This window comes from Dryobates pubescens, chromosome 13 (assembly GCF_014839835.1).
Source record: "Dryobates pubescens isolate bDryPub1 chromosome 13, bDryPub1.pri, whole genome shotgun sequence".
NCBI lineage: Eukaryota > Metazoa > Chordata > Aves > Piciformes > Picidae > Dryobates > Dryobates pubescens.
This window is the reverse complement of record NC_071624.1, coordinates 32,616,921-32,634,694: the sequence shown is the minus strand read 5'-3', so window position 1 is coordinate 32,634,694 and position 17,774 is coordinate 32,616,921. Positions and strand designations below refer to the sequence as shown.

At 56.6% G+C, this 17,774-nt stretch overlaps 1 protein-coding gene across 1 annotated transcript; it reads left to right on the top strand.

Moving 5' to 3' along the window:
• The first annotated feature begins 10,989 nt into the window (after window positions 1-10,989).
• SRSF1 (serine and arginine rich splicing factor 1) lies at window positions 10,990-14,961 on the top strand. The gene is made up of 4 exons (XM_054166775.1): window positions 10,990-11,370; window positions 11,730-11,914; window positions 12,194-12,366; window positions 12,634-14,961. Exons 1-4 carry the CDS (start codon window positions 11,177-11,179, stop codon window positions 12,826-12,828), a joined length of 747 nt encoding a protein of 248 aa, XP_054022750.1. The 5' UTR covers window positions 10,990-11,176; the 3' UTR covers window positions 12,829-14,961.
• The last annotated feature ends 2,813 nt before the right edge of the window (window positions 14,962-17,774 follow it).

Genomic DNA, 17,774 nt, shown 5'->3' with positions numbered 1-17,774 from the left:
GGGTTCTGCCTGTGCCTGGCACTGAGCATCTCCCCCCCGCACCTGATCTGCTCAGGCTTGCAATTCAGAGTGAGACCACAGTGCTCAAAAGCCAGACTGGGACTCCCCCCAGGTGCCTCAGCTGGACAAAGGGTCACAGCTCGTGGTAGAATCAAGGAATTGGGTAGTTTGGAAGCAACTGCTAAGATCAAGTTCAAACATTCCTGCTGCTGGGAGCAGTGAGGTCAAGGTGTTCCTGCCCAGAGATGGATTCCTTCATCAGGGATGAGAGGGAATGGATTGAAGGTTGAGGAGGGCAGATTGAGACTGGAGATGAGGGAGAAATTCTTGCCAGTGAGGGTGGGGAGACACTGGCACAGGCTGCCCAGGGAGGCTGTGGCTGTCCCCTCCCTGGAGGTGCCCAAGGCCAGGCTGGATGAGGCCTTGAGCAACCTGGGCTGGTGGAGGTGTCCCTGCCCATGGCAGGGGGTTGGAGCTGGAAGAGCTTTGAGGTCCCTTCCAACCCATTCTATGAATCTATGAACTGCTCTTCATCATCAGAACCACCCAGGACTGGGTCAAACACCTCCCATCAGCATCCCCCAACGCAGCCCCTGGCCATGCAGTGCCCTTTGGTGGCTCCAGCATGCACAGAGCTCCTCATCTCCTGCAGGTCTATCCTGGAATAGGAGCAGCTGCAGCCTGGCACCACGGCAGGGCAGCCTGGGCTTATCTCCAAGGCAAATGGGCTTAGAAATGTGACAAGCTACAAACAGCTTTTTGTCTGAACACTGCTCTCCAACAGGCAGGGTGCTCCTTGCCATCCCACAGCCCAAGAAGGAAAACTGATACCCAGGGTCCTGTGAGCCTCATTAACATGGATCCAGGTCAGCTGCTCCCTGCAAGTTTGTGCAAGTGGCTTGTGGTGTGCAGCTCCTGCAGCAGCTGTAAATAAAAGCATCCCCCTGGAATCCCAGCGGGGTCACAGCAGCACAGGGACACAAGCACAGCCTGTGCCTGCTGAGGGCCTGGGGCTGATGCAGCCCAGCCAGGCTGAGCTGACCACCCCTCTGCTCACAGCTCCCAGCCTCCCAGCCCAGCAGCCTGCACCAAGAGCTGGGAAGTGCCTTTAATCTCACCTCTCCTGAAGTGAAAGACAGGCTTAGAGACAACTACACATCAGCACCAAAGGGAAAGTCCCCTCAAAGCCAGGTGCTGTATGGCCTGCACTGTGGTGTCCAGGGCTCCCAGTTTGACCATGAAGGGCCTGGGGCCACAGACTCCACGTGCTCACAGGGCTGGGTCAAGAGCAAGAGTGAATTTTACTTCTTCCCTTGAGTTTCTTCACTTTCTCCTCTCCATCCTCCCTCTCCATGGGGCTGTGTGCTCCAGCAGAAGCCCTAACCCCAGCAGGGTTTATCTGCAGGGGCCCTGCCTGCACATCAAAGGCCTCCTATGTTTTTAAGGCTGGAAGGGACTGCTGTGATCATCTCCTCCACCCTCCTGTGAGCCACAGCTCTCACCAGGGCTGGGGTTTTGTGGTCAAGCAGAGCACGGTGCTGCCTTTGCACAAGCTTGAAGGTGCCAAGGCATGCCAGGCTGCTTTGGGCTGGCTGCAGGGTGTGGGGGGTTCAGAGCATCAGAGTGTTTGGGGTTGGAAGGGATCTTTAAAGCTCATCCAGTCCAGCTCTCTTTGGTAAGCAAAGGACACCTGCAGCTGGAGCAGGCTGCTCACAGCCCCACACAGCCTGACCTGGAAGGCACTCAGGGGTGAGCATCTCCCACCTCTCTGGGCAACCTGGGCCAGGCTCTCACCACCCTCAGTGTAAAAAAATTCTTCCTTCTCTCCAGTCTGAACCTCTCCCTTTTAGCTCAAACCACCACCCCTTGTCCTGCCACGACAGGCCCTGCTCCAAAGTCTGTCCCCAGCTTCCTGGCTGACCCCTGTGGCCCTGATGCATGCCCTGAGGATTGGGTGCTGATGCCCTGAGGATTGGGTGCTGATGCAGGCAGTGGCTGGGCAGTCATGCAGGCAATAACCAGGCATTCATGCATGCACTAATCCTGCACTGCTGCACGAGCTGATCGTGATGCTGTGTGCAGGCTCCCTAGGTGCTCATGCAGGAATTCTGTGGCGGCTCTGTGCACCTTCTGGACACTCCTGCACGGACTCATTGGGTGCTGATGCAGGAACTCATCAGGTGCTGGTGCGGGAGCAGCCACTGGTCCCCCCAGCAGGCAGGAGCTGGTGGTTTGCTGTGCCCAGCACCCTCCCTGCCACACAGGAACTGATCTCACACCTTCCCCCGAGCTGCCCAGGGCGTAGGAAGCAGCTCCTGCTGCACAGACAACTTCAGCTCTGTTCTGGCACAGCCTAAACACGAGAGGCTCCAAAAGCAGGAGACAAGGTCTCCACTGTGTGAAGTGATTCAGGTCAGTCTCACTTCTGCAGGGATTTATTTCAGCTTTAGCAGTTCCTGGCCTGAGCAAGGGAAAGAAATGAGGCTAAGAAAGTCGACTCCCCCGTGTTTACACTGCTTTCCTGTACTGTTTACATTCTGGAGCTTACAGCATCACCTGCCAGCACCCTTTGAATCCCCTCTACACACTCACATTTCTTTGGGGTCAGACTGTGGTGGAGCAACTTGATAAGCACCAAATCTCAGCCTGCAGAAGCTTTTGAGTGGTTGTTTGCTCCTTGCTGGGAGGCACATCCTGGCCCCCGGGCACCACTGAGCACTGCCCCTGCACTGCTGCCATCCCAAGCCAACCAGCCACAAATAACCCACAGCAGTGCAACCACAAACCCACAGGCAGGCAATGGCCAGTGGTGGGAGCCCAGTGCCAGGCACCATGTCCCAGGCCAGAGCCAGCACCAGCCCAGCGAGGCAGGACCAGAAACGAGGGTCTCGCAGGATGGGTTCTGGTGGTGATGCCCAGCTGGCTGGCTGCACACAGATGGATGTAGGGATAGAAATGGATATTTGGGTATATAAATGGATATAAACATATATATTTATGTAAGTAGCCAGCAGGGATTCAGGGGCTGGCTGTGACACAGGCTGGCACCAGTGAAGCACCAGCTGAAGCCCCTGCCCTGCCCTCCTCACCAGCTCGGGCAGCCGCCAGTGAATGCTCTCCCTGGACGCCCTGGGAAGAGCAGCCACGGCTGCAGCGATCAATAAACACACATTTCATACATCACTTAAGCCTGTAACAGCCCTCTGTATAGAAGAGGCCACGAGGGATTTTGTTTTAATTAGAGGAATGTTTAGGGCTGCTCTTCCTACTGCTTGATCTGCCTTGGAAATGCAGCAGGGGCAGGGCTGTCCTCACGCAGAGCTCTGCTCACAGCTCAGCTTCCCAGCAGCAGCAGCCCAAAGGCTCAGCCACAGCACGAGGGCAGGACCAGGGCCACGGAGCAGAGCACAGCCTGTGCCCACCCCGCTCTGGCACCTCCAGAACAAGCCAGGAGAAGGGATGCTAAACCGGGGTGGCCCTGACCCCATCACCCTTTGGACTCGGCTCGCCTCCTGCCACGAGCCTGCTGGTATGGAAAGCGGCAGAGCCTCCTCTGGGACCAAGGGATTTATTTACAAACAGTTGGCTGGAGCCCTGCTTGCCTCTCCAGCCTGAGAGCAAGGCAGCTCCTCCGTGGGATGCAGGGAATATTCCTGCTTTCCTGCCAGGGATGAGGCTCTTCCTCCTGAGGAGCGATACGAAGGGCTGAGACTCTGAGCATTGCCCACCGTGAGACACCCACACGGGGCAGACATCCCTGAACAGCCCCAGCACATACCCCAAGCACACCTCAGACACTGGGGGCAGTTTGAGTGCCCTCACAGCAAGGACACTGAGGGCTGGAGCAGGTCCAGAGATGGGCAGCAAAGCTGGGGAAGGGTCTGGAGAACACGGCTGGGGAGGAGCAGCTGAGGGAGCTGGGGGTGTTGAGCCTGGAGAAGAGGAGGCTCAGGGGAGACCTCATTGCTCTCCACAGCTCTCTGAAAGGGAGGCTGGGACCAGGTGGGGGTTGGTCTCCTTTCCCTCATCTCTGGTGATAGAAGAAGAGGAAATGGCCTGGAAGTGTGCCCGGGGAGGCACAGAGCCCCAGTCTGAGGGGTGCTGGATATTCAGGAGGAGGTGTCAGGAATGGATTTCCTGGCAAGGAAAGAGCAGAGGCTTCTAGCAGATAAAATGCACACTGGCAAACTCTGCAAGGGTGGTGAGGGCTTTCTCAAGGGAAGGCAACAGCTCTTCAGGTCCCACCGTGGGAGGAGAGCAAACCTCTGTGCAGATGGCTTATGTCCTCCAAGCCAGTCCTTGGTGGTCTCAGACAGCTCTGACTGCAAGCTGGGCCACCTTTAAGTCCTGGAAGGCTGCAAGAGGGCCTCTCCTCCCAGTTCAGCCCAGTCCCATCAGTGCTCAGGGAGCACTTCAGCCCCAGCCATGGCAGTGCTCAGCTCCTGTTCAACCCAGACAGGCAGGCAATGGGTCAGGGAGCCGAGCTGCCCTCTGCTCGGGAGGGTGAGAGGAACACAAAGGAGAATAATAAACCAAAAAGAGCCCTAGAGGGGAAAAGATACTCAGTGAGTCTGCGGTGCAGCCCTGCCCGAGCAAACAAAGGCATCCGGAGGCAGCGCTTTGTGCTCTCCACCGGCAGCACATTTCATTGTTCCTCCCTGCTCTGCCGCTAACAGCTCTAAAGCCTCGCAGGGGATGGCCCTGGGCAGAGTGAGCTGTGGCCACGGTGGGAATCAGAGGGATCTCAGACGGTGCCTCTGTGCCCAGCCTGGCTGCACAGCACCACAGCGCTTCCAGCTGCAGCCCCCTCCAAGGGAGAGAGGAGATGAGAGCCTGGCCGTGCCTCATGTCGGTGGAGAGCACCTGGGCTGGGGGTGGCAGCCCCAGGGGACAGCAAATCATAGAATCACAGAACCACAGAACTGTTTGGGTTGGAAAAGGCCTCCAAGAGCATCCAGTCCACCCCTCAAACCACCACCATGGCCACTAAACCATGGTCCCAGGTGCCATGGCCACACATTGCTTGAACACCTGCAGGGATGGGGACTCCACCACCTCCTGGGCAGCCTGTGCCAGTCCCTGACCACTCTTGAGCAAAGAAATGCTTCCTAATCTCCAACCTAAGCCTCCCCTGGCACAATCCCAGGCCATTTCCTCTCCTTCTATCACCTAAGACTAGGGAGAAGAGACCAACCCCAGCTCACTGCAACCTCCTGTTGTACCTTTCACCTTCTTTAAGGACCATGGGATATGAGTTGTGAGGTTTCCTAGCTGGGGAACACCTGGGTACGGAAATGCTTTGGGAGAGGGCTTGCAGTGGGAGCAGACAGCAGCCTTCCCACAGCAGCTTCTAGCCAGGGCACTGGGCTCAGCAAATTGCTCAGGAGCTTGGCCAGTGCCCCCAGCCTGTTGTAAATGTGCAGTTTATTGTCCCTCTTTTGATTGCCTTCCATTGAGCTCAGGCAGTAGAGACACACAGCCTGGTGTCACCCTGCCTGGGGCTGCACAGCCCTTCATGTCCCAGCACTCGTGGCAGTCCCTGTCCTTCCTCAGATGCTTACAGGAAGTTACACAGGGTAAGGAAACGGTTCCTAAAGCTCCATTTGTACCTGAAAACGTTCTGCTTGAAGAAAGCTTTCAGTGCATTCCTCACACATTCTGCTTCCTTGCATCAAAGGCACCCAGCAGCCCCCACTGCTGCCGGGGGGGCTGCCTCCCGTGCCCCCTGTGCAGCAGGAGCAGGGCCGGCGGCAGTGCTGCCAGCGGCTCTCTGACAGGAAGCTAATGGAAAAAGCTCCTTTTAAAAGCCACTGAGGCCTGGCAAATTTGGGCTATTTTTGGAGGACAAAAAGCCTCTGCTCTCCCCCTGCTCCTCAGCTGGGCAGCGCGGCCAGCACCAGGTCTAAATGCAGAGCGCTGGCTGCCCGCCACAGGGCAGCTGAGGGCTGCGGGTGGCTGCTGGGGAAGGTGACAGATGCCACACACCACAGCAGAAGCTATCGATACCTCTAATGGACAGAGCAAATACTGCCTGGGAAATCAGCCCTGGGGCACGGGGCTCTGGCTGCAAGGGCTGCCTGGCTCCGTGTGACCTCCCCTGGCTCTGTCACAGCTGCCAGGCCCCGTCGCAGGATGGCATCGCTGGCTCGCAGGTGGAACACCGGCGGTGGGGCAGGAGGTGCTGAGCAGGGTCAGCGAGCTGCCAGCAGATCCTGGCACAGACACCTCAGCCAGCTGTGTGCCCAGGGAGGTGTGCAGAGGAAAGGAGGCAGCCCTGGGAAATCAGGGAAAGGATCTTAAAGATCCTCCAGTTCCAAACCCCTGCCGTGGGCAGGGACACCTCCCCATAGCCCTGGCCGCTCAAGGCATCATCCAACCTGGCTTTGACCAGCTCCAGGGAGGGGGCACCCACAGCCCCCCGGGGTGACCTGTTGCAGTGTCTCCCCACCCAGACGCACAGAGAAATAAAGACAGCAAAAGAAGAAAGGTGCAAAAAGCAAAGGAGCTGCAGGGGAAGCCCTTGCTGGGCAGGCTCCGCCTCGCCAGGCGCCTTCTGCAAGGAGCAGCCCACACAGGTCCCCTGCTCTGGGCTTAGTTATTCCCCAGCAGGAATTACCCTTAGCAGGTTTATTTTCATTAGCAGTTTGCATTCGTTCTCCTCCTTCCCCGTCAGGCTTCGGAGGATGCTGCCAGGCAGGGAGAGGGAAGAGCACTGGAAGCAGCTGCTGCAGTGCTCAGTGACAGCAGGAGGCAGGGAACGAGCAGGGCAGGCAGCAGAAGCCTGCAGAGCCCTGCACCAGCAGAAATGTTTTCCCTGCGAGAGACATCAATTACAACAGCTCGGGGGGGGGTAGGGGGCTGGGGTGTCGTTAAAACATTTTGCTCTGTGTTAAGCACTGCCTCTTCCCCTCTGCCCCCTGGGAATCCAAGGTGAAAGCAGGCAGCGAAAATCAGAGCAGTGTAAGAACAGGGCAGCAGAAATCTCTCCCAACACTGTGCTTAGTGTAGGGTTTAGTTTTACACCGACCTCTAATTGCTACTAGCAAGACAAGTAACCACCTGTGACCCAACTGGAGTCCACCCTTCTTCCAGCCCAGCAGGGTGCTGGAGCCCAGCCTGGGGTGAGGAGGCGGTTTGTGGTCCGGGCTGTGCCAGCGGCTCCTGTGAAGGCCTCAAACGTCTGCTCCGAGCCCTTGGCCATCATGACCAGCCCAGCACAGGAGCTGTTCTGGGGAGGCAAACAGAGCCACGTCTCAGAATGTCCCCAGATGAGCCTTTCACCAGGCTCTGCAGGCAGGCTGTGAACTCAGCTGCTGTTAGATGCCAGCCGATGCCACCTGCTCTTCCCTTTGGGGTTCATGGAGAGCCTCTGCCACCGGTGTGGTGCCCAGCCCAGCCCTGCCCCCTGCCCCTGTGTGTCCTTTCAGGCAGAATTGCCACTGTGACAGCATGCTGTGGGTTTTGTGCACATCAGGCTGTGCCCAGGAAATCTTTTTGCTCAGACATAAACCCAGATCAATAAAGCAGCTCTGCCCCCATCCACCTGGCTGGAAATCCTTCCAGGTCTAGCCCTTCCCCATCTCACCCTCAGAGTTCCTCCACCACAAACTCTCTTTTGGCATCTTTTTTCTACATGCAGGTTAATAATTCCAAGTCCATTGGGGCACTACTTAAAGTCAAAAGCCCCTAAAACATCAGCTGTGTGTTTCCAGCCCCAAAGGCAGTGTCTGTGCAGCTCTGTGTCACTGCTGGAGGAAACCTCTCCAGCAGCATCTTCAGCACGGGTCCTGAGGCGGGGAAGCAGCAGCTTGGGACAGTCCAGAGCTGGGTACTGCAAACACAAGTAACAGCCTCAGACACTGCTTTGGGAATGACCCTTTTGCTGCAAACAGTCTGAGCTTTGATGAACAACAAAGAGAGACTGGTCGGGACTAATCCCAGCTGGATTGTATCCTGTGGGGGATTAGAGCAGGTTCCTGCTAAGGGAGCCAGCAGGGGGGAAGGTGATGAAAGCCAGCAGGCAGAGCTGCACCCAGCCCAGAGATCACAGAATGGGCTGGGTGGGAAGGGACCCTAAAGATCATCCAGTTCCGGCCATGGGCAGGGACACCTCCACCAGCCCAGGCTGCTCAAGGCCTCATCCAGCCTGGCCTTGAACACCCCCAGGCAGGAGGCAGCCACAGCCTCCCTGGGCAACCTGTGCCAGAGTCTCTCCACCCTCGCTGGCAAGAATTTCTTCCTCACCTCCAGTCTCAGTCTCCCCTGTTGCAGCCCAAAGCCATTGTCCCTCGTCCTGGCACTCCAAGCCCTAGTCAAAAGCCCCTCCCAGCTCCCCTGCAGCCCCTGGCAGGTACTGGGATTCCTCCCCGTTCCCAGCTGGAAAGCCCTGCTTTCCATCCCAGCCTGTCAGCTGACAGCAGCTGGCTTTTTTCTTAGCAATGTTATTTGCCATTCCCTTCCCAGTAATTTATCTTCCACATAATTAATGTTTAATGACTCTCCATATATACATTTTGCCAGAGAGCCAAAAGCAGCCCTGACAAAGCAAATAAATGCTCCTGCAGCTCATCCAACAGCTCAGAGCGCTCTGCTGCTAGCACAGAGCTGAGCCAGGGCACGAAGGGGGAAACATCTCAGTGCTTCTGTGTGAGACACTTCAGGAAGGTAATTAAGACGATGGTTTAAAGCAGTTGTGGGGCTCGTTAACCCACAAAATAACAATGCAAGAGGCTTTCCACAAGCCAGGCAGACTGAGGTGATTTTATGGTGCCTTTAAGAATAGCTGGGGGCAGTTTAAAAAGCTGTGGAAAATAAAGACTGGTTCCTTGGCAAAGGGTGGAGCCTTCCCTACACCTGGGGTCCTTGGGGTTTGGGGAGGGCAGTTGTGGTTTTCTGTTGGTTTTTCTAATGTGCAGCAAGTACTGATGGCGAGCTGGCAGACAACAGAGCAAGCTGGTTAAAGCAGAGTGGTGGGGCTGGAAGGCACCTCTGGAGAGCATCCAGTCCAACCCTCCTGCCAGAGCAGGGTCACCCAGGGCAGGTCACCCAGGAACACATCCAGGCAGGTTTGGAATCTCTCCAGAGGAGACTCCACAGCCTCCCTGGGCAGCCTGCTGCAGGGCTCCAGCACCCTGGTACTGAAGAACTTCTTCCTCAGCTCCAATCTAACCCTGCTCTGCCTCAGCTTCAAACCATTCCCCCTTGTCCTGTCTCCAGACACCCTCATGGAAAGTCCCTCTGCAGCTGCAGCCTTCCTGGAGGATCCCTTCAGGTACTGGAAGGCAGCTCCAAGGTCCCCCTGGAGTCTTCTCTTCTCCAGCTGAACACCCCCAGCTCCCTCAGCCTCAACTCATAGCAGAGCTGCTCCAGCCCTTGGATCATCTTTGTGGCCTCCTCTGGCCTAATGCAAACAGCTCTGTGTCCTTCTTCTGCTTGGGGACACCAGACCTTGAGGCAGGATCAGAGCTGGGGTCCCACCAGAGCAAAGGGGCAGAATCCCCTCTCTTGCCCTGCTGGCCACACTCCCCTTCGATTAACGGCCTGCTTCGGTTAAGCCACTGCCAGCCTGGCATTAGCCATGTCCATGATGGCAGGAGCAGGGCACATCACAGTGCCTGAAGGGACACAAAGGCAGAGGCTTTTGGAACAGCCAAGCACATTATGACCTTAGAGCAAAACCGTTCTTCTAACTGCAAGGGATGAGAGCTGCTGCTGTTGGAACCTGCATTTTTCATGACCAAAAATGCAGCTTGCATGGCAGGCTCTGCTAGGGAGCCACAACACAGTGCTCAAAATCCCTTCATTCATTTAGGAGCCTAAAGAGCTCTTTCGACACACTCAGGCTCCACTTTAACCCCAGCACAGTGGCTACAGTGACTCAACCTCTCCAGCACCGCCTGGACTCACTCCTGTTGGTACCAAAGGATAACCAAGAGCTGTCCAGCTTGCAGAACTACATTTCAAATGCTTTCAGCAATATCACACCCACAGCCGAGCTGCCTTCATAGAATGGCTCAGGTTGGAAGGGACCTCAGAGACCATTTCAACTCCTTCATTATTTATTGACTTGCACAGACGTAAAACAAAGTCAAGGTTTGTTCTGTCCAAAGCCATCATGCCCAGGCTTTGAGGATTGGAGCGCCCTTCCAGCACAGACCTGCAAGATCAGTCTGAGCCAAGGCTCCCCAGGAATCACAACAGAGAGTTCGGAAACGGGAGAGCACTATCAGGGGAAAAAAGCACCAATCAGACAAAACCCAACAGCCCCAAAAGTCAGTTTCAGCGCTCTACCTAGGGCGATCCAGAATTAGGATGCTCGCAAGACTGAGCAGCAGACCCAGGCTTGGATTCTGCTCCCTGTGCCTTCAGGGCAACCATTTTACCCCCAGCGTGGCCGAGCCGGTGACAGCTCGCCTCCGTCCTACCCTCGGCCCTCCCTCCCGTCTGCCCGGAAGAGGGAAGAGCTCCCTGGGCACCCCATAACGTGACAGAGCCCTGACGGCAGTCCCAGCCCGTCACACACAACCAGAGGGGACGGCGGCGGCCGCCGACACAGCGCCGCCATGGCCGCGGCGCGCCCGGCCCGGCCGCCACCCGCGGTGCATTGTGGGACACGCCCCGCGCCTTGGCGCCAAGCGCCGCCGCGGTGCATTGTGGGGCACGCCCACCCCTGCCCCGGCCGGGTCTTCTTGGCGCGGACGCCGCACCGGATGTGATGCCATACGGCCTGCAGGCGCCAAAACCGCGGCCGCGGGTTTGCGTTCGTACCCCGCTTCAGGCAGCGGAGGGCTACGGAGAAAGGTCCGAAATAGCTGCACCCTCGTTTTCAGGATCCGCTCCCCCAGCACGGATTCGGCTGCTTAGGTGGACCTGAAAAGGGGCGAGAAAGGAGGAACTACTTTCCGCCGAAGCCGCGCCTGCGCAGGACAGAGGATTAGGGGCGCGGCGGAAGACGCGGGCACCGCCTCGTTTGCTGCCTGCGCGAAAGGTGCTGCGTCCCGGGGTGAAATCGCTGCGCGCAGTAGGACCGCGAGGGGAGCCGCGGTCGCCATTTTGAAGCGGTTGTTGGGGGAAGCGGCGCGTGTGCTCCTGTGTGCCCGGCCCGGCCCCGCGCCCGCTCTCCAGACCGCTCTCCGAGCTCCGACCCTCCACCGCCGCAGCCATTGCTGACCTTGCCATGTCCGGAGGGGGCGTGATCCGCGGCCCAGCCGGCAACAACGACTGCCGCATCTACGTGGGGAACCTACCCCCCGACATCCGCACCAAGGACATAGAGGACGTTTTCTACAAGTACGGGGCCATCCGCGACATCGACCTCAAGAACCGCCGCGGGGGCCCACCGTTCGCCTTCGTCGAGTTTGAGGATCCCAGGTGAGACCCTGCCACCAGCCCCGGGCGCTCCCCTGGGGGAGGCTGGGATTAGGCCTCTCTGCGGCTTGTGTCCCCCACGCAGCCCAGGGCCTGAGGCGGGAGCAGCCGCCCAGGAGCCGTCTGTCCGGCACCACCCGTGCAACGTCGGCCTCTGCCGGCGCGCAGGGCCTCGGGCCGCGCTAACGGGCGCCCGCGGCGTTGCGGGGCCCCGGTGAGGCGGGCGGGCGGCGCAGGGTGGGGCCGGCGGGAAGCGGGAACAAAGGCGGGGGGGGGGGGGGGGGGGGGGGGGGAGGCGTGCGTGGGCTGGGCGCGGCGCGGGGGGGGAGGCGGCCGCGCTCACCGCCCGTCCCGCCCCGCAGGGACGCGGAGGACGCCGTCTACGGGCGGGACGGCTACGATTACGATGGGTATCGCCTCCGCGTGGAGTTCCCTCGGAGCGGCCGGGGCACCGGCAGAGGCGGCGGCGGTGGCGGTGGGGGCGGAGCCCCCCGGGGCAGGTACGGCCCCCCGTCCCGGCGCTCGGAGTACAGAGTGATCGTCTCGGGTGAGTTATTCCTCTTTCTTAGCCCCACTCTTTACCCACCCCCGGGGTCCTGCATGCAGACTTCCCAGCCCGGGGCGATGCAGCGCCGAGCGCTTGCTTGTAAAAAGCATCACCTCGTGTCGGCTGGGAGGAGCGCCGCGGGTAGGCTGCCAGCAGCTCCTGCAGGCAGCCCGTCTGCTCCGCAGAGCGCCTCGTTCGTGCGCGGCGAGCTGACGCCGTGGGCGCGGGAGGCGAGGAGAGAGCAGGTGTTTGAAAGGTGCCGTCTCGCGTTTTCCGCAGGGCTGCCTCCAAGTGGAAGTTGGCAGGATCTGAAGGATCACATGCGTGAGGCAGGTGATGTATGTTATGCTGATGTTTTCCGAGATGGCACTGGTGTCGTGGAGTTTGTGCGGAAGGAAGATATGACCTACGCTGTGCGAAAGCTGGATAACACTAAATTTAGATCGCATGAGGTAGGTTTCACGCTTACTTTCTTTGGCCAGAATTGGATACAAAGGGCTTAACAGTAGGACCCGAAGGTAAGGCACGTGTGGCGCTCGTCGAGGACTCGCGGAGCGGCCGAGCTCCGGCTGTGGGCAGTGTGGCAGGAGGTGGCCTCGCGAGCGTGGATGTCTGAGTTCCGTGCCGTAGTAAAAGCTATCTGCAGTCGATGTCAGCATGCCTAAAAAGATGGCCCTCAAGCCTAGACTTTTCAATCGAAAGTTCTGTCTATTCAATAGGGAGAAACTGCCTACATCCGAGTTAAAGTTGATGGCCCAAGAAGCCCAAGCTATGGAAGATCTCGGTCCCGCAGCCGTAGTCGTAGCAGGAGCCGTAGTCGAAGCAACAGCCGCAGCCGCAGTTATTCCCCACGGAGGAGCAGAGGATCTCCACGCTACTCTCCCCGCCACAGCAGATCCCGATCTCGTACATAAATGCTCACTAGCTCTGATCTTTTTGTAGAAGCCCATGTTGTACACAGTTCTCCTTTACTTAGTGCAGCCTCATTTTAATTTTTTTCCCCTTTTTTTCTTTTAATTTTTTTTTCCCCTCTATTTTTTTTTTTTTTCCCTTTTTTAATTTTGGAATTCCGACTGTTTTATCCGAATTGGCTGAAGTGTTGAATTGCATTCTTGTGTAAAATCCCTCGTGAGTATTTGCTCCTTCACATCAGAACATTCCCCTCACGTCTCTGGTAAATTGTACTTTACTTGCTGTCAGTCAGGATCGTTCTGGTTTAGTTCTAGCTGAACGCCAACACTCTCCGCCCCGTGGTGCCGCTGTGTAAATGTCTCGGTGTTCAGCTGGGGATGTTTGGGGTGTTTGTGGCTAACTTGTCTCTTCTGGGGGAATCTTATATTTTATCTTGCCTTTTCGTGTGTCTTTCTGTAGACATATCTGAAGAGATGGATTAAGAATGCTTTGGATTAAAGGATTGTGGAGCACATGTCAATCATTTTAGGATTGTCAAAAGGAGGATTGAGGAGGATCAGATCAATAATGGAGGCAATGGTATGACTCCAAGTGCTATTGTCACAGATGAACTTGGCAGTATTGACCTTATACCGAGAGACAGGTTAATTGAGCACGTCACCTACGTGTGGCTTCAGGCACCTTGTTGTTCCTGCAGACTGCAATTGCTCTGCTCTTTAAACCCTGGGGGGCAATTGCGGCTCAACACTTGCTTTGGTAATTCTCTAGTCCGGTCTAGGTTTTGTTGTTTCCTTGGGGGCTTTTTATTTCAAAGGAATAACCCCGGGTGGGACGGGGAGGGTGTGGGGTGGGAGTCCTCGGTTCACTTCGTCAGGCAGCATTTGGTTACAAGTGTTGATGTTACATAGTTATTTGTACACTTGCAGTAGCTGAAAGGGTGTTTTCAATCCGAGTATAATATCAATACTGCTAAAATCTGCATGTCCTCTGTGTGACTGATACAGCGTTGCCATTTCATTGCTTTAAAGTAGCAGAATGAGAGCGAAAACCAACCGCACGGCAAACAAAAACAAAGGAAATGACTAGAAAACCTAGTTGGGAGTGACTTTAAATCTCAGCCCTGCCCCCTCAGCCTAATTCTCAGTTGACTGCTGGGTCAGTTAAAGCTTCGGCCTCCGGCGGGGCGGGCGAGCCGCAGCTCAGGCACACGGCAGGTGGACGATGGCTTCACCACTAAGAGTTTCCAGTCTCAAAACCACTTTTTGCGACCACAAAACCTGTAGCTCCCCGCCCAGGAGCGATGAGTATGTTGGCATTTTCCGTTGAGGTGTTGTAAATGATGACAAATGTTTCCTCCCGGTGGTTAATTAACGTTCCTAAAGAATTAATCTGAGCATCACCATTCAGAAAACAAAAGCAAAGAGAGTTTGTTTTGGGGAATTGATAGTTATCACTGTACATCTGTGTTAACTGATGGCAAACATAACTCATCATTCCCCAGAAGCCTATTTTTTCATTACAGTATCTAACTTTTTGCCTCCTCTTTTTTGGTTTTGCTGGTTATAAAGGTTTGGATTGGAGAGGGCTCACTGGATCCCAATCCTTGGAGCTGGATCATTGGATTCAAATCATAATGTGGATAGGATAGGGAGGCTGAATTGCAAGGATTCATGGAGCGGGATCAAATTACCAGGAACATAGGAGTGGATTCCTGCCCCAACCAAACCGCAGTGGTGTGGAGCTTTGTTTTTTTACTCATCTCAATTGGCTATTCCAAAGATACTTTTTTTTGTGTTGCCTTTTTGTTGTTCCCATTTTTGACGAGTGGAGCCCTTAAGATGCACGCTGGAGTTTTTCATGGTTTTTGGTAAAAGGAGCAGAGCGAGGACCTGGAGAGGTACGCTGGAGCCATCTCCTTGGAAGGACTCAGCACGAGTAGATGGTAAACACTGAAGGGGAAAAAGGGGGGGTTGTTTGAAAAAAAGTAATACTTAAAGTAACTAAGTCATTGCTCTAAATTTAAAGACCAAAATTGGAGTTAAAGATTGAGTAGGCTTTCAATTGGCTCTTGTCTCTTTCTTTCTTTCTTTCTTTTTTTTTTCCTTTCTTTGACAAATAAAATTTTTACAAAAACACGGAGAGAGAGAGTTGGCCTCGTTTGTTGCCAGGAGCCCAGAGCCTCCTCTTGCTGCTGTGGCCTCCTTGAGCTGCGAGTGTGCAGACAAAAGGCTTTTGTGTCCCACAGAGCCCCAGTGTTTCACAGGAAGCGCTGGGGGCTGAGCTGCTCCCGCATAAAGGAGCAGTTCCCTGGGAAATGGCAGGAATTTATTAGCCAGGAGGGGAAGAGAAAGGATCCTCACTGCTTAAAAGAGGAGGCTTTAGTAGCAGCGGTGCTGCTAACCCTCCTCTGCTGAAGAGAGACAGGGAAGTGAGCTTAAGGGGGCTGGGTGCTCCCCCACTGTCCTCTGCAGGGGCTGTGTCTGGGCCTTGGCCGTGGTGGTGGAGCAGAGGCAGCAGCCAAGGACTGAGGTGGGTGAAGGAGGAGCTGGGGGCTGGTCACTGGTTGACATAAATGCACAGCAGATCAGGAGTGCCAGCGTGGAGCAGAGGTTTCTCCACACCATCACTGCCAGCCTGCAGCTTGTAGCTGCCCTAGGGAACACAGGGCAGGGGCTGGGCACACTGGTGCTTGAGTAGGTGTTCTGGGTTGGCATGGCAAAGTTGTGGGAGTGAGAGGCTAGCAGGTGGCTTCCCTGGGAAGCTGCCAGCAGTTTCCCTCCTCTCCAGTAGAGCCCATGCCAGCCTGCTCAGATGGACCCACCAGGGCCTCTGGGGTAACGTTTGGGAAGGGGAAAAGCCCAAAGCTTGAGCAGGTGCAGCCAGAGAGAGGAGGGAGAAAGAGAACTCTGCAGCCCCCAAGGTCTGTGAAGGAGCAGGAGGTGCTCTAGGCACCCAAGCAGGAATTTCCCTGAAGCCTGTGGTGAAGAGCAGGGTGAGGCAGGCTGTGCCCCTGCAGCCCACGGGGGCCACAGTGGAGCAGATCCCCCTGCAGATGTGGAGGATCCTGTGCAGGAGCAGGCAGTTGCCTGAAGGAGGTTGTGACCTGGCGGGAGCTGTGGAGAGGAGCCTGTGCTGGAGCAGGGCACCCATGCTGCAGCAGCCTTCCTGAAGGACTGTCCCTGCAGAAGGGACCCACACCAGAGCAGCTTGTAAAGAACAGCCTGGGGGAAGGACTTGGGCTGGAGAAGCCCCTGGAGGACTCACTCCTGTAGAAGGGACCTCTGCTGGAGCAGAGGAAGGGCAGAAGTCCTCGTCCTCGGCCAGGAAGGAGCAGCAGTGCCAAGGTGGGACGGGCTGACCACAACCCCCACTCCTGTGCTGCTGGTAGGAGGAGGTGGAGAAAACTGGGAGCAAATGGGAGGGTGGGAGGAGGTGCCTCAGGTTCTGTTTTCCTCTCCTGGTCCTGCTCTGAATAAATGAATTTTCTCCAAACTGAGTCTCCTGCCTGTGGTGGGAGCTGCTGGGAGACCTCTCCCTGTCCTTACCTCCACCCACCAGCTCCCCCTAGCCCGGCTGGGGAGGGGGTGGCAGAGCAGCTCTGGTGGGCACTTTCGGGGATCAAGTCACCACAGTGACCATGGGTGGCTTCTGTCTCAGGGCAGGGTCAAGTCCTGCCCAGGCATCTTGTCAAACAAGATTGGTGTTGGGGGGAGGATCAGCAGATTTGGGGGGTGTGTGACACACTCAGCCATGAGGGGCACCTGCGTGGTGATGGAGGTGGTGGCTTCCAGAAGGGGCTGCCCCTGCAGAGTGCTGCTGGAAATGGGGCACTAAAAGCTGGGCTGAAGGCAGGGATGTCCCTGCAGGAGCTGTAGGCTTGGAGGTGCAGGAAGGCTCCAGGAAGCCTGCAGGGAACTGGCAGGTGAGAGGTGAGCAGCGAGCGTTGGTGCCCGAAACGCTTGAGGATTGTTTGCTTCAGAGATTATCTCAAGTGGTTGGTGGCAGCCATCGCCCCTGGAACCTGTGCCTGCCTGGGGGCAGCGTGGGAGGGCACCCAGCTCTGCCAAGGAGGAGGTGGAAGCAGCAGTGGGATTTGTGAGCTGTGCCACCTTCGTGCCAAGCTCCTGTGCTGAGTTCTTACAGAGCTGGTGGGCATCGTAGCTCTGCAGGAGGGCTGCCGGCCCCTGGGAGTGGGAACTGCTTTAGTTTCAGTTGGAAAGGGAAAGGGGAAGGGAGCAGTGCAGAGGCTCTTCCTCTCCTTTTGGCTTGGCACACCAAGGGCAGGAGGTTGGGTCACTGCTCCCTGTTCCTGCTGCTGTGCATCTGCTCCAGCACCATGTGTGCTGCCACCAGCCCCTTTGTTCTGTGTGTACCTGACACTGCTCACTGCTCCTGTTTGGAAAGCACTTTGAGATCCTGTAATAAGACCCTTCAGGGTGTGGAGCTCTGCTGCATTTCATGCCTCTGGACGTTTTTCTACTGCAAGCAGCCAGAGGTGCTGTTGGGGGAGCAGGAAAGCCTGCCCTGGGGCAGCCAAGGCTTCCCCAAAGGCCTTGGGGTTTAACTTCTGGTTGTTCAGTTTTGGGCCCCTCACTCCAAGAAGGACATTGAGGGGCTGGAGTGTGTCCAGGGAAGGGCAATGAAGCTGGGGAAGGGTCTGGAGAGCAGGGCTGGGGAGGAGCAGCAGAGGGAGCTGGGGGTGTTTAGTGTGGAGGAGAGGAGGCTGAGGGAGACCTCAGGAGGAGGTTGGAACCAGGTGGGGGTTGGTCTCTTCTCCCTAGTCTCAGGTGATAGAAGGAGAGGAAATGGCCTGAAGTTGTGCCAGGGGAGGCTTAGGTTGGAGATTAGGAAGCATTTCTTTGCTCAAGAGTGGTCAGGGACTGGCACAGGCTGCCCAGGAGGTGGTGGAGTCCCCATCCCTGCAGGTGCTCAAGAAACCTGTGGCTAT

Coding starts and splice junctions, on each gene's coding strand:
- SRSF1 (XM_054166775.1), top strand. CDS start 11,177: ATGTCCGGAGGGGGCGTGATCCGCGGCCCAGCCGGCAACAACGACTGC. Junction 11,371..11,729: donor GTCGAGTTTGAGGATCCCAG/GTGAGACCCTGC, acceptor CCCGCCCCGCAG/GGACGCGGAGGACGCCGTCT. Junction 11,915..12,193: donor GTACAGAGTGATCGTCTCGG/GTGAGTTATTCC, acceptor CGTTTTCCGCAG/GGCTGCCTCCAAGTGGAAGT.